The sequence below is a fragment of the Lissotriton vulgaris genome, chromosome 2_1 (assembly GCF_964263255.1).
Source record: "Lissotriton vulgaris chromosome 2_1, aLisVul1.2, whole genome shotgun sequence".
Taxonomy (NCBI): Eukaryota; Metazoa; Chordata; class Amphibia; order Caudata; family Salamandridae; genus Lissotriton; species Lissotriton vulgaris.
In genome coordinates this window covers 664,482,758-664,499,359 of record NC_141687.1, presented here as the reverse complement: position 1 = coordinate 664,499,359, position 16,602 = coordinate 664,482,758, and the positions used below count along the sequence as shown (strand labels likewise).

General features: G+C 36.7%; 1 protein-coding gene across 6 annotated transcripts in view; it reads left to right on the top strand.

Annotated features, from left to right (window-relative positions):
* The window catches only part of WT1 (WT1 transcription factor), a 273,662-nt gene that overhangs the window by 63,869 nt on the left and 193,191 nt on the right, over window positions 1-16,602 (top strand). For 4 of the 6 annotated variants that reach the window (XM_086955848.1, XM_086955846.1, XM_086955845.1 and 1 more), the window contains exons 2-3: window positions 11,124-11,246; window positions 13,764-13,866. In XM_086955848.1, the coding sequence (XP_086811974.1) occupies window positions 11,124-11,246; window positions 13,764-13,866 (226 nt within the window). The remainder of the gene's footprint in view (window positions 1-11,123; window positions 11,247-13,763; window positions 13,867-16,602) is intronic. The other 2 variants (XM_086955847.1, XM_086955844.1) reach the window with 1 other exon arrangement.

The window sequence follows — 16,602 nt, the reverse complement described above, 5'->3', positions numbered from 1 at the left end:
CGGCATAGTACCGAGTCGGTGCTACTGGCAGTGTCGGAATCCATTCGAAGTAGGTTAGATGTGGGAGACTCGGCGACCTTGGTCCTGTTGGACCTAAGTGCCGCTTTTGATACGGTGTCCCATGAGATTCTTCTTGAACACCTTCTGGAAGTTGAAATTATGGATGGGGCTTTGGACTGGATCCGGTCTTTCCTAGAGGAACGGTCCTTCCAGGTCTCAGTACCACCTTTCCACTCCCAGGAGTTTGCCCTGCACCAGGGGATACCACAGGGCTCCATCCTAAGCCCACTTTTGTTCAATCTTTATGTGAGACCCCTGGAGGAGGTAGCAAAAGGCAGGGAGCTGACCCTGGTGTCGTACGCCGACCACACCCAATTTGTAATTGCCTTCTCAAAAAATTGCTGTGCCAATTTGGACAAGTTCAAGGAGGATCTCCTGGCCATCTCTGAATGGATGGTGGCAAACTGTTTACAGTTAAATGCCACTAAATCTGAGTTCGGCAAGGATCGGGAGCTACGGTCTGCCTGAAACCCGCCCTTTTACCTAAGGAGGCTGTGAAGAACTTGGGCATGTGGTTTGATAATGGACTCACGTTCGAGAAACAAACAAACGCTGTTGCTGCCGTCTGCTTCGAGCTCTTGCCAGGCTTGAGACCCCTGCTTGTTTTTTTCTTCCCAAAGTTCGCCAGACTATTATTCAGGTGTCCATTCTTTCCAGGTTAGACTACGGCAATTCTTTATACCTGGGCGCTAATAAAGCCAGCATTAAGCGCCTGCAGAGGGTTCAGAATGCGGCGGCGTGGCTTTTGGTGACACTACCTAGATCATGCTCCGTGGTGCATGTGCGCCCCAAACTTCCCTGACTGCCCGTCGAAAAGCGTATTCAGTTTAAGGTGCTGTGCCTTTCACACAAGATTCTGACGCACCAGGCCCCATCAGGGCTATCTCGTTTGTTGATGCCTTATGTGCCTGGGCGTTTGCTGAGATCTGCCGACCTTGCCCTTGTTTGCGCACCTCAAGTCTGGAGAGCGAGGGCCGGTGGACGCTCTTTTCGCTTTTTGGCAGCAAAACATTGGAACTCGCTCCCAGCTCACATTAGAGTTATTCCAAACCTTCTGGTGTTTCGTAAGGCCATAAACACCTGGCTTTTCCCTATGTCTGTTGTTTAATCACTAGGTTGGTCTCTCATGCTCTTGTCTCTGGTTTCTGGTGGCGCTGGGATGCCTTGTTGCTGAGGCAGCCATGCACAGTACAAATCCTTAAATAAAGAAATAAGTTTCAAACTTGATAACACTACACTCCAACCTAAGCATTCTGGGTGACCTTAACATTTGGTTTGACAATTCCAATATGCCCCATCTAAAATCATCATAACTGACCTTGACACACTGAACTTACATCAGATAGTCCACAAGCCCACAGATATTGCTGGACACATCCTAGATGTCATTTTTAAAAAGGAGGCGTTAACAGTCGAAGGGCAAGATTCACAAAGGTTTAGCGTCAGGTTAGAGTTACTTTTTTAACACTAAACTGACAATAAAACACTGGAAATTGGTATGTGCATTGGTTTGTATGGAAAAGTAACACAAAGCAGCACAATACGCTGCTTAGCATTACTCTGCGTCAAGGTGGTGTTGCTCGGTTATGAATTTACCTTGAAAAAATGAAAAGATAAGAGGCATTTGACAAAACAGAAACAAGTTGGTTTAATTAAACACAACAGCTGTAGAAGATTGACAGAGCCACGTCTGAAGACAGTCTCAAGGTACATACGTTTTGGCCAATCATATCTACAGTTTGTGAGGTACAATAAAACAATTTCGCATTATTAAAGAGCATGTGGGTCTGGGCCTACTCATAAATTATAAGTAAAGCCAACTTATAATGGGGAAAGAGGTGGCTCTCGACCTCGGGAAGAGCTTGTGTGAGCCAGTGTGTAGGTGTCCAGATGTCCGGCATGAGGAACGCTTGATCACTATGTGTGGTGTGCGAGCTGTGTCCTGATTGGCTGAGTGTTTCTAACTGGATGTGGCATTTAACTCTGTGGCGTTTTGGGGGGCAATTTCCTCAGACCTGTTTTTGGTGTAGCTTCCTATCTGTGGGATCAATCAGGGTTTTCTCTGGTTGCACGTTTGTCTTCGAGCTGAGTGTAACCCCAGCTTTGATGAATCAATTGGTAGGCCTGGGTTTGGGTTGGGGTGCAGGGACTATCAGACCACGTATCTCTGACTCTGGGTGGATGGGGAGGTTATCTTGAGTGAAGTCGATAGCAACGATACAAGTTCGTTAATGCATGCACATAGAACATGGCAGTCATTGAAATCATATTCACTGACATTCTCGTTATCATGTGTATATTTGTCATAGTATATATCGATATTATTTTTACTGGGATTGTCATTGTTATACGTTCATAGTTTATGGCGTACATCAACATTGCATTTATTGGTATTGCGGCTGCTGTGCATGCATATATCACAGTGTACATTGACATTGTATTCACCAGTATTAACAGTGGCATTACATGGGTGGTACATGGGCATTCTCATGCAACCACCCATGTTTTCTGATGCTAAACCCTATCACTATCATTAGTAGGAAGAGATTAGCACCAAAAATTGACTCTGCTGAAAAGCAGGCGTTAATAGAAGAAATGTTTTCATTTCTCCTTGATTTTCTGACTTTGCATGTGTGCTGTATGTACAGCACACATGCAAAGTAGGAAAAGGTTTTAAACTTGTCTAACCGTAGTATTTTGGGTTCACTGACAAAATACAGATGTAAAAAATATAGAAGTAAAAAAAATCGATGAAAAAATATAGAATGGCAAAATACCAACTCCCTTTACTTAAACAGGGAAATACGAAAATATTGGTAAAAAGATAGTGATGTTAAAAATCTAGTTGTACAAACATCAATATATATATATATATATATATATATATATATATATATATATATATATATATATATATATATATATATACATCCTGCACCAAACTTTCTCGCTTCAGAAAGTAGTCGGGACACTCCGGGATGCTCAAAATTCTGTTTATTTTCAACAAATGGTCACAAACCGACGGGTTTCGCGAAACGTGTCGGTTTGTGACCATGTGTTGCAAATAAACTGAATTTTGAGCATCCCGGAGTGTCCTGACTACTTTCTGAAGCGAGAAAGTTTGGTGCAGGATATTATAAAAACGCCATTTTTTTCGAAGGACCGCCGCAAAGTCAAAGCCCTGAACTACCGGCATTGGTTTGCCATTATATATATATATATACATATATATATATAGAAAATAATAAATATTAAATATATTACATAATAAGAATTTAGTTTAAAAGAATAAAGTGGATTTAATATACATTCTAGCAAATATAGCAAATAAACTTAATTTAAAAAAATGTAAACACGTACAGAATAATCAATATATACATATTTACTTTACAACAATTAATAAACAATTAATTTTAATTTATTTTATAATTTTAAAATTGTATAAAAATATACACATGTGACCAAGGGCCCACAGGCCCGAAACACGTCGTGCTGTTGTTGCCTCACCTGCACAATAAAATTTAACCCGAAGCCAGATCCTGTGGTCCGTCTCTCCCTTCTTGCTTCGCCGATTGTGGGAGATTGGAAGTGGCGTTTGAGGAGTGGCTGTTGTGTAATATATATATATATATATATACGGGGAGATGTTACGAATAAAACGTATTTGTAGCACTGAAGAAGAATGTAAAACAGCTCAACTTCAGTGTAAAATGCGTTTTTTGGAAAGAGGTTACAGCCAAAAAATGATAGATGAGGCTATCAAGAAAACAACGAAACTTAGAAGGGAACAATTACTAGGTGTTTGTCCTGTCCCTACTACTGCAACTGAAATCACGACTCCACCAATAGAGAAAATACAGTGTAGGGCTATAGTCACTTATAGTCAACAACATGCTGAGATTCGCAGGATTTTTTCAAAAAATTGGAATCTTGTACAAGGAGATCCAGTTATAGGTGATCTAGTGAAAAGCAGACCAGAGATCACATTTAGGAAATCTTCCTCGTTAGGCAGTGCTATTGTGAGTAATACCTTAGACGTTCCTAAGAAGTGGTGGGAACGTATTACAGGTTTAAAAAAATGTCAAGTCTGTAAAGCCTGTAAGCACGCCATCAACAAAACCCATAATACAAGTCCTTTCCATGATAAACCTATTGCCAACAGACAGAAGCTAGGGTGTAAGACAGAATTTGTGGTATATGTATTGGTATGTCCATGTGGCCTACAATATGTGGGAAGTACTCGTCTTCCAGTCCACAAACGCATCCTACAGCATCTAAGAGCTATCTCTGGGAAGGACCAAGCCTATCCAGTAGCGAGGCATTTCGAGAAGTGTCATTTAAGCAACCCAGAACTGCTACAATATTATCTGGTGGACTCTGTTCTACCTTTGAGGAGGGGGGGAGACAGAGACAGCAAACTGCGTCTACTGGAAACCCGGTACATCCTCGAATTAAATAGCAAACAACCTGGGGGGCTCAACAGCACGGAGGATCTCTATACATGTTTATGATAGGATCCATGATGTCTCTCACTGACACCCATAAAGTCGATGAAACATTGTAAGATCCATATGCTATGTTCGGCAGCCTGCATTTTAAATATGAAACTTATAAAATTAGTTTTTATTTTTTGCACAGTCACTTTAATTTTGGTTTACACTAACGACCCTCAAGGAAGTAACTAGCAAAATATACATATATTATGTATTTCGGATAGTCAAAACTAGGTGTCATCTTTACCCACTTGGGTACTATTCACTTAAACACTGTTACAAGTCACTAATTCTCCGAAATATTACAGAACAGTTGGAGTCCTATTAAAAACGAACAGCACAAACAAAATAATAGATTTTGTTTAGGACCCATGAGGCTTAATTAATGGATTTTTAACCATGATAATTATTATGAATAATTATATATTTATTGTACATTACGTAAATATATGAATTCAGAAATTATATATTTTTCTAGAAAACGAATGTTTTTAGAATTTTTCCAAAATTTAAATTTATGAATTTTTTGCCTCCTTTTGTATATCAATTTCACAATCATGATATTGATTGTTTATACACAATGCGAATGAACAATGATTTCATTGATTATTGTTGGGGATGTGACTGTGGTGTTAATAGGGCACTGCGCCCTTGATGATGATTTGATGTATACCCATTTAACTTAAACAGGATGTACTACCGATCATGTGATCAACTATGCTATTTAAAGTTACTTCCTTCCTTCTTTTCATGACATGTGATCAAGCCTCGGCTGAGGTGAAACGCGTCATGGCGACTGGTGGGCTGTTATTCATCACGAATAAAAGGCACTGATAACGAGAGCACGGAGTCTGTGGCTTTACTCGAATTTCCGTTTTTGCTGTGTGGTGTGGCATGGCGTGGCTGCGCTGTGCTGTGCTGCATCGGACTTAACGCAATATATATATATATATATATATATATATATATGTATATATATAATATATAAAATAAATAAATAAATTGAAAATTACAAACTTATATAGCGCACGACTACCCGGAGGCATCTCGGCGCTTGTAGGAATACCGCCGAGGAACCCTTCCTGGCATTTCCCTGTGAGGAGCCCACTTCTGGGCACCCCCAAGGTGAAGTCAGGCATCCTCAGCGTTGTTGGGGCCGTTGTAGAGATTAAGCAAGCTATTGCCCAGAGGTGCAGAGTGGGGCTCATGATCAGAATAGGCACCAAGACGAAAATTATCAGGTCCGAGGAAATTGAGCCCAAGACCCGCCGAGGCGGGAATTGAACCCTGGTCCCGGCACCAGGGTCTGCCGCTCTAACCATTGAGCCACATTTCTCTACTAATATATATATATATATATATATATATATATATATATATATATATATATATATATATATATATATATATATATATATATATATATATATATATATATATATATATATATATATATATATATATATATATATATATATATATATATATATATATATATATATATATATATATATATATATATTTATATGTATTTATATTATGTGCGTATATTAATATACCACTAACATACAATCAATTAAAAAACAATTTAAAAAATATTACTATTCCCACTCCAGTGAGTGCAACAGTAGGGAAAGTGTTGGATAGCGGAGAGGTAAAAATGACTATTCCCACTCCAGTGAGTGCAACAGTAGACAAAGTGTTGGATAGCAGAGGGGTAACAATTACTATTCCCACTCCAATGAGTGCAACAGTAGGGAAAGTGCTGGATTGCGTAGGGGTTAAACTTACTTTTCCCAATCCAGTGAGTGCAACAGTAGGGAAAATGTTTGATTGCAAAGGGGTAACAATTAATATTCTCACTCCAGTCAGTTCAAAAGTAAAAACAAACAAAAATATTAACAACATAAATATTCAAAAAATAAAAACATATATAAATATATTAAAAATCTAAATACAAATATATTTATTACACATTTAAAAATCCATAATTTTATGTTAAATTCATATGACAAATACTATATTAAATAAAAGATAAAATAATTTCCAAACAAATGCATATTTTTCATTAGAAATGATTTAGAATCAAAAACATTAATTATTACATAAATGTACTTTTTTTTATTTCCTAATCTATTACATCACATAATTTACAACCCATATCTAAATTTTAGTAAAAAAACATAATTAACATAATGAATTACCAATTAAAGAAATATTATTAATTAAACAATAAATTAAAACACATACAAATTATTAAACTTCCACACTTTACCCCTATAATCCACAGAAACCACTAGTAAAATTAAACTGTAAAAAATTATTTACAATAATAAAACGTATTTTCATTAAAAAAAACTAATGGTATGTAAAAACTGATTATAAAGTAAGTAAAATTAAATAACTCCCCACCCTTTACTCCTAAAAAAGCAAATCCCACACACAAAAAATATAAACAGCTACCCTAATGAAATATCAATTATTAATTAATTAAACATAAATTACTTACCAAACTTTACCTCTATAAACCCCATAACCCACACCTAAAATTAATTACACATATTCCATATTCAATTTTCAGTTTATTAATCAATAATAATTAAGAACAATGTATTCATTAATTAAAGATAAATTACTTCCCACTCTTTACCCCATAAACCCCATAACCCACACCTAAAAAATAACACAATTACCATAATTAATTATCCATTAATTAGTCAATATAAATTAACAATGAATAATTAATTAATTAATAATACATTACTTCCCACCCTTTACCCCAATAAACCCCATAATCCATACCTAAAATTAATTATACAATTCCCATAATTAATTTTCAATCAATTAATTAATATAAATTAACTACTAATCATTAATTAATCAAAAAGAAATTACTTCCCACCCTTTTCCCCTATAAACCCCACAACCCGTACCTAGAAAATAATTACACAATTACCATAATTATTTATCAATTAATTAATTGATATTAATTAGCAACCAGTCAGTAATTAATTACAACTAAATGACTTCCCACAATTAATACTATAAAATCTAAATTAAATAAATAAAAATAATCCTTAATTTATTATAATTAAATTACTTCCCACCCTGTCCCCCTATAAACCCACAACCCGCTACAGAACTAAAAAAGGCAAAATGTAATTAAAATAAAATTGATAACTACTGAACATTTAACACATATATTAAAAACCATAAACAATACTTTTATAAAAAAACATACATCACATACATTTAAAATATAATCTATAAAACATAACACTGATTAAAAAACGATATTTTAAACAACTGTATATTTGCAAACAATATTAATGACTTCTATATTTTTACAAACTATATGTCTTACCTTAAATTCGATATTCTTGACTACGATATTCTTAGTGTCGATATTTCTGAATCACGATATTTCCAACTCGATCTTCGTATGAGTCAGCATTTCCCACTTGATATTCTGTCTCAACACCAGTATTTTGCACAGGATGTGTAGTCTTCCTGTATGAAACCTACAGTAGACTCCGGCACGCACCCTAGCACTATGCCGCTACAGTGTGGGAGGAAGAGAACCATTTCTCTATAGAAATGGCGCTCTCCTGCTCCCTCCCTGTAACGCAACGCAGCACAGCTTTTCTGGCTGCTTCACTGCGTTCTGTGATTTGTTTGAGAGTCTGGGCCTATATGTTTATGACAAAAAAGTTGCAAACTGTCCAAACGAGTAAGTATAATGTTCACTTAGTGCAGTGTTCAAACATTGCTTTCCATTGTGCAATAAAGTAAACTTTATTAACTGTATTTATTTAATAATTATAAAAAAAAACAAATAATATACAAAAAAAGTTATCACCGGTGCTCATGCCTAGATAAACCAGATCAGGCTTATGCATGCATCTTCTCGGCAAGAGTTATGTATTCAATCACCCACGGTTAACCCGTGAATGCTAAGCTGTGCCTCTGATACATTCCAATGGCATGAGGGCTATTTTTTTTAATTCTATGTGCCAGGCAGGCACTTGTATTTTCTTTAGTCTGTGGAAGGGCCTTGAAAGACATTATATTAACAGAAAACAAGTTAAAAAGAAGATTTATTACAAGGCGAAATCCACCCTCGTTCCCTGCACGGACACAGATGATATCACATCAAGAAAGATGTTTGTCTTGTCGGGGAGTGGTGTGAACAGTAAAAGAACGTCAGGCAAAATAAATGGAACATGCCCTCCCCGTGGGACAACAGTAGCCCTACTAAGATGGCTGGATTCTGTGGGGAAATGCTGACCACTAGAGAAACCTCAGAAAGAAAATATTACCTTGTAATTACTTTTTTAGCTGGAGTTGTTTCAACGGCTCCAAGTAATTAATGAAAGTCTGCGTCCAAACGCCTGATTGACGATTTTAGTGTTACACTGGGGTCAGGAACGGAAAGGTGATTCATTTAAATCAGAATTTGCTTGCTGTTTGTTTTTGGCAAGCGATGCTCATTTGCTGTAATGTAGAGTGTTATTTTTAATTTAGCGTCGAATCTTAATTTGCGGTCTCTTCGGAAAGTCCTTAAAACGAGTTTAAAAGGTTAATTCCTGTGTTGGTAGCACAGCATCAATGAGCACAGCAGATGGGACATGTCCATTTTAATGCGACAGCAATTGAGAAAGCATCCTTTCATTACTGGGACACGATTATCCCTTGCCAAAAATCAACACTAATATAGTTGTTTTATTTAATTTGTTTCTATTTTTAACCGGAAAGATTGACATCAGCTCAATCTACATCCTTGTGTCTAAAGTATATCTGTGCTAGATGGTGATTTTATGTTATATCAGGGATCTGTAATCAGTAACATTTACGACATTGTATGACTGTTCTCATCCTGGGTCAGTGCTTTATATTAATACTTTTTTGCAAGGCTTTGATAATTGCCAGTTAAGAAGCATGGAAAATCTTGTAATATGTGCTTGAGTGATTGAATATAAGAAACCAAGATGGCTTCCGTAAAGCCATCTTGCGGTTTTGCCTTAAGGTCACACAGTTCCCATTGCTTCTGACAGAACCTCTGAGGACTTTCTAGTGACAGGAACTAGTTGTGGAAAAGATTACACATCCTGTAATTTATCTTCACCATAATATTGTGCAAAGAGCGATAAAACGTTCGAATAAGTTAAGTATTTAATTTTTTTTAAACATGGTCCTTGAAAGGACGAGGGTTTCGGGGAGCCACAAATCAGGGAGGACTTTTTTTTGCTGAACCCTCTTTACAAATCTAAAATGGATAGTTTCCTTTGAATATTGTCATTTGGTGCTTAGTTCTTGTTCACATTTCTAATAGAAAACTGTTCTACAAAACTGGCTGCGTTTTAAGGATTCATTAAAACAAAATGCACCAATTTCATTTTTGGACAACAGATGTTGAAACTTCCATTTTATCATCTCAATTAACATTAGAAGTTAGAATTAGAGTCCTGTCCAATAGGAACCCTGAATTTTTCATGTCAGCTGTCATTCCATCACTCCAATGAAACATCTGTTTGAATGACGAACTGCATTCCATGCGATTACTTGCAAAGGCAGTTGCTATGTGAAGGAGGTGACTTTCCTGCTTGCAAATCTATTTTGTGCAATTTTGGAGAACATTTGTTTTCTCCATCAATTCCTTCAGATAATAGATACCCTCTGTCGTTAGTTGAGTTGTAGCCAAAGAAGAGTATGCTTCAGTACTCCAGAGTGGAGCCTGAATACCATAACCAAGCAAACATGTTCTTTTGTTAAAAGGGATCATGCCATTTTTGTTGATAATTGATAACATTGATAATGTCTTGATCTCATTGTACAGTGTATTCCAAGAATGTTCTACTTTTTGTAACATTGCCATATTAGAAACATCAACCAACAGTTTAAGATTTATGAATGAGAGCAGGGATTGGGTAAGTTAGCCATGAGAGAAAACACATATTTGGCAGCAGTTTCAAGTCTGAACAAATATGTTTGCAAATTAGCATTCTATTTGCAAAATGTAAGGTGTTAGAAGGATGAGCACTGCTTTTTAATTGCGTTGTTTAATTTCAGAGTGTATTGAGCTTTGTTCTCACTCCCCCTCTTATCCTGCTGTGGTTTGCCTCTTTAATTAATTTAGAGTTTAATCACATCATTGTATAAGAGTTCGGACATTGTACTTATAACAAATATTGTTGTCCAAATGACAGGCTTTGTACATTAGCAAATACCTCCAGATCTGTTGCTATTAAAACTCATAGTGGGGGCTATTATGAATAGGGAACATCAATTTCTTTGTAGCTTTAAATGTAAACCCGGCAACTGAGTGCTCCTATAAATTTGTTGATCACCAAGTAACGTTACTTACACAATACTTCATCTGTGCAGGATATCCGAGAAGTGAGATATTTTAGTACCCTCAGAAGCAAAATGCTGTAGGAAAAGTTGGCCATGTGTGATAAGGCATTTGGACGATGTTCGCTTGCAGCTTTGTGTGAACTGTTGGAAATGTTTCAGAGGAAGTCTGAAAGTTCAAGGCCAGCAAGTTAACTCCTGTTTCTTTTCTCTTGGAAGGTTACAATGCATTGGCGTTTGATGGAGCTCCAAGTTATGGTCACACTCCCTCTCATCACGTTGCTCAGTTTACAAACCACTCCTTCAAACACGAGGATCCAATGAGCCAGCAGACATCTCTAGGTAACAACTATTAGACCCCTTTGTTGAATGGAAGAGCACTATTTTGACCCCATATCACATTGTCTGTTTTAGGATTATTACCTGTGATTCCAAAATTGTAAGTGATGCTATTCGAAAGGAGGAAAGGCAGTATCAAATGTTAATAAAATGCATTTATTTGCAAAAAATATGATATGAGATTTTCAGATTAATTGCAAACATAATGCCACATTTTTTAATATTTTACTTTTAAAAAACATGCAATATTTTCCACAACAAAAGGATGTGAAGTAGAATAAGCATTTTAGTACTCTATGTATTCATGTAATATAGCAATCATACCACCTGCCTGCTATAATACGAAAGGCTTTAAAAAAGAATAATTATAAGACCAACAATTATAACAACAATAATAGTAACAATATTGATAGTAATAATAATAGCTATTTTTTTTAAATTATTTTCATCACTATTTTTTCGACACATCTTTTGTCTTATAGCAGGCTGTTAGGCAATAATAATACTTTCCTTTATACAGTGTATCATCCCAAAGTTTTGCTTTTTTCGTAAGTAAAATGTGTTAAAGTTACTGAATTTAAAGGTCATTATAAGCGCTTGTGAACACAATATCATTTGTCTGGAATGTAATATGGACCAAGGGCTATGGGAAATTATCCATTTTAAGGAAGAGGAGTCCTAGAAAAATTATTATCCAGAAGGAAGAAAGTCCCAATTTTTAATACAGAATATCATAAATCATTTAATTTATTTTCTTTCTCAACCGTTTCACATGTTGCAGCAAAACAAAGGATTACTGCCATGGGCATTAAGCACCCATTTAAATATAAGCTTTGCCAATTTACAACGGATACATGCATATCCCTTTGTGATCCCTCTTCAATCATCATGCATAGAGTTACACCTAGGTGCAGAGGTAAAATTATTAAAGGTTATTATTATTCTTTAAATTACCTAACATGTTTTAATGTATAATATAAATGCTAAAGAAATTAAGATATTCATTATTAAGCTTGGACCAATCAAAAATTATAATAATTCAATTATTTTTTAAATAAACCAAATAAATGAAACGTATTAAGAATGAATTTAAATATATTAATTTGATTTATAAATAATAATTTTCAAATTGTAATAAAAAACACCCTCACTACCATTTTCAATTTCATCTAATTTTTAGTAAATCTTTATAAAGTCTGCTGAATCAATTTATACGACTTAAAAAATAATATTAATTTGTTTTTAAAAATTAGATTCATTATTACCTTTCATTGTAATAAAATAATTCATTAATATTCAAATGACTTTTTAACCACAATTATATATACACGTATATATAATTTAAATATCAAAGTGATTTAATTCCTCAGGGGTTTCATTGTATTTATTTAACTCCATTATTTTCTATAGAGAGAGTTGCAGTACCAATGAGTGGCATTGTGTGGTGCTTTACTTACTCCAAGACTGGGTTGGAGTACATATACTCCTATTTTGACAAGTTTATGGTTATTGTAACTTTAAAGTTGTAGTCTACGAATAGCAATGATCTTATTTATATGTGACTGTATTTGTATTAGCATGTCCCTCCCTAAACACCTCCTTAAAGTTCCCTCAACCTCTACCATTTAAAAGTAGATAGCCCCAATTTTCCCACATTCCCCCACTCCATGTCCAGCGACGGCTCGTGGAGGGAGTTACGGTGGGGCAGGTGGGTGGGGAGGGGGAGGGGCAGGGTGGAGGTTGCTAAAAACCGGCATATGGATAATTGCAGGTAAGTAAACAATTTAATTAATAAAACGAATTTCGTAGTGCGCCTTGCATCGCAAAATGCAATGCAGTGCGAGCTACGAAATTCGTTTTATTAATTAAATTGTTTACTTACCTGCAATTATCCATATGCCGGTTTTTAGCAACCTCCACCCTGCCCCTCCCCCTCCCCACCCTCCTGCCCCACCGTAACTCCCTCCACGAGCCGTCGCTGTCCATGTCACATTTACAACTCAAACGTATACTTATGTTTTCGGAGATCTTTGCCAACTTGGTGGGGATCTCTGTAATGAAAAGATAGGCGCGTAGGATGAAAAGGTCTTCACCCATTGGTTTGTAAGAGCATTTTCTAATACATGAGTAATACTACTGTAATACTTGATTACATACTACCAGCCACGGCCCTTGGAGGGAGTTGCGGTGGGGCAAAGAGGCGGGGCGCGGGAGGGGCAGGGTAGGGGGTGCTAAAAACCGGAATATGGATAATTGGAGGTAAGTAAACAATTTAATTAATAAAACAAATTTCGTAGCATGCCCTGCATCGCAAAATGTGATGCAGCACGCGCTGCGTAATTCGTTTTATTGATTAAATTAGCTTGTGAATAGGCCCCAATGATTTTCAGCATGCAAACACATTTTTGCTATTTAATGGTTCATGGTTTCTCTCATTCTATATAAGAAACCTGCTCTGCAGAAATTCTTTTGCAAATAAACAAGAGGGCAGCTCTGAAATGATTTGCTATTTCTCTGCAGCAGATCAGCAGTATTCAGTCCCTCCTCCTGTGTATGGTTGTCACACACCCACGGATAGTTGCACCGGGAGTCAAGCTCTTCTACTGAGATCACCGTACAACAGGTATGTACACATTAATTCATAATTAGGGCTCTCAGTTTTATGGTATTTATTTTATTGACATTTCCGTCTGTATTTATCCATATTTATTTTTTGCTAATTTTATCTGTATTTACTCATATTTGTTTGGGTTTAGTGAAAAAATGAAGCGCAAATTAGTATATTCCCACATGTATTTAACCAGTAAATATGCACTCGTGCTTGAATGCCTACCAGAATTCAATGCTGTAAACACCCGCAGAAGATGATTCAATACATTTATCAGAAAAAATGCAAATTTCAGTATCAACCGTGTGCACTTCTGCTGTTAAAACCTCTTTACTAAAAGTCGTTTCTTTTTTAGCCCCCTTACCTATCAATCCACAGAGCTATTGGCCTGGCAGTCACTGCAGACAGTATTTAGAATTACTTAAAAAGAACCCAATTTCCGTTTTTATCCACATTTAAAAATAAATACAGAAAAGAAAATAAATGTTTTCTGTCTGTACTTATTTGTAAAAATCAGTAAAAACGGAAAACAGGGAGCCTTATTCATAATGTACTAAACACACAATGACATTAATGCATTGTTATATTGGACACCAGTATTGCTCTTAATGTTTATTTTGGAAATTCTTTCCCCTATCATTTTTTATTCTGCTGTATATATAAAAACTCGAACGCTAGCAGACAATACAGTTTAATCAATTCAAACATTCCACCAATTTTTGTATTCAGCATCTCCTATCTTTGCACTTCCCCACTGCTCCCGACCACTGAGCTTTGTGAGTGTGCAGTATTTCCAAAACATAACATGCTATGGGGTGCATGCATGGGATAAACATATATTGGGCCTCATTTATTGCATTTTGGCATAGGGAGGGAATGCACAATATTTAAGCAATATGGTGCATTCCTGTCCTTTCTGACTGCACTAGCAGCCTTATACAAACATAGGCACCATGGTGCAAGGGTGCCGCTCATGCAGGCAGGATTGTTCCTACAAGGCAATTTCCTCTTTCATTGTGTGCTGCAAAATGCAGCACACATGGAAAGAGGAAAGAACTAGGAGACATAAACATATTTCTCCTCGTTACACCTCACCTTAGGAGGCATACAGATTGTACACTTTCCCAGGTTTACATGACTGGGGCAGCATCAAATTCCATGGGTGTTGCATTGGAAAATCCACCACAATGCTCTTGGAACACCTCCTGGGTGCAGAGTGAGGTGACACAGCGAGTTGCACTGCATCCCAATACTCATGATTTATGAGGCCACACAGGGTGGCTTTGCGTGGCTTCATAAATCTTAATGTGAGTCCTGCGTCACACATGCAGCCCTTTTGCACTGCTGTAAAATCAATTTGACCTGGTAACAATTGTTTCCACTAGAAACTCTTGCATGCCAATATCTTACAGATAAGGGTATTTTGTACAGGTTAAATACAAATACAAATCGAAATTAACAGAAACCACTAAGTACTGAAAAATCTATTCTGAGATAAAAAAAAGAATCAACTGGAATGGTCTCTTTAGACTTTAAGTGTGTTTCCAAAAACATCACAAGAGCTTCGGGATCTAGTATAAATCATTCATAATTGGTCAACCAGAATTGTCACCTAGAAATAACTGTAACTGTAACAATCTTTACTTCCAAAAAGCAAATACCTCATCATCATTGTAAGTAGTTAACCTTATATAAATATACAGAGTTAACATGCACAGTTTATATTGTAAGAAATTGGAATGTTATTTGAGGCGGGTGCCTATCCTGCTCTAGGAATAAACACAACCCATGCCAGGATGAACCCTCAAAGTCACTAAAGTAACGTGAGCTCAACATTCTAGTAGGTATGGCCTAGTAGGTATGGCACAGAGCAGAAATACTTAATTTAAGGCAATGTGTAAAATATTTATGCAGTACCAAAAGAGTAATTAACTCGAAATGCAAAACAAAAAAATCCTAAACCTAATTAGAAAATTTAGGGTAAAAGTTAATAAACAAATGGACACTGTAATGACAAAAATCCAAATGAGATACTAATTTGAAAAGCTTTAAGTAGGAATAGCTCCACAAAACACAAATTATGCATGATATTTAATGGTTGCGGGAGACCTGGACCCAGGTGGAATTTGATGCTGACTGTTATGGAGCACGGGTCACACGCCAATCAGGTTTATCCTGCTTAAATATTTTACTTTCTGACTTCAGTCTTCGAAGTTCTAATCCACTAATGGAGTACATTTTTAAAGCCCCCCCGGAGCCTCAGTGCAGGCACTTAAGCCTCACAAGGTGTCAGATAGAGGCCATCAGCAGGGTCTAGTCTAGGTTCAGTGGCCACTGATCAGCAGGGCAGTTGAAAGAAAGGCCTCTTTTAGCTTGTTGTATCACTGTAGCTTCGCAGGAGGTCAACCTTATCACCCTTGGAGTTCACTTCATTGTCCTGGGTACAAGAGAAAGCAGATCTAGTCCTTCAGCATTCTTCTCAGGTTGCAGAGAGCAGCTTTAGTCCTCTTCTGATCTTTCCTCAGGTCCGGGGTGTGCTCTGAAATTACTGCCTTGAGATGTCACATTTCTGCCTGGCATGAGCTAGTAAGTGGGAATGACTCCTAGACACCCTCTAAGCAATGGGGTGAGAGTTCCCAGGCCAATCCTACCCACTTTGGGCATCTTCAATATGATGAAAGTCTTCGCCAACACTAAATTGGGCCCTTAAGGCTGGAGGGTATGTGTGGGGAGTGTACCATGGTAATACTA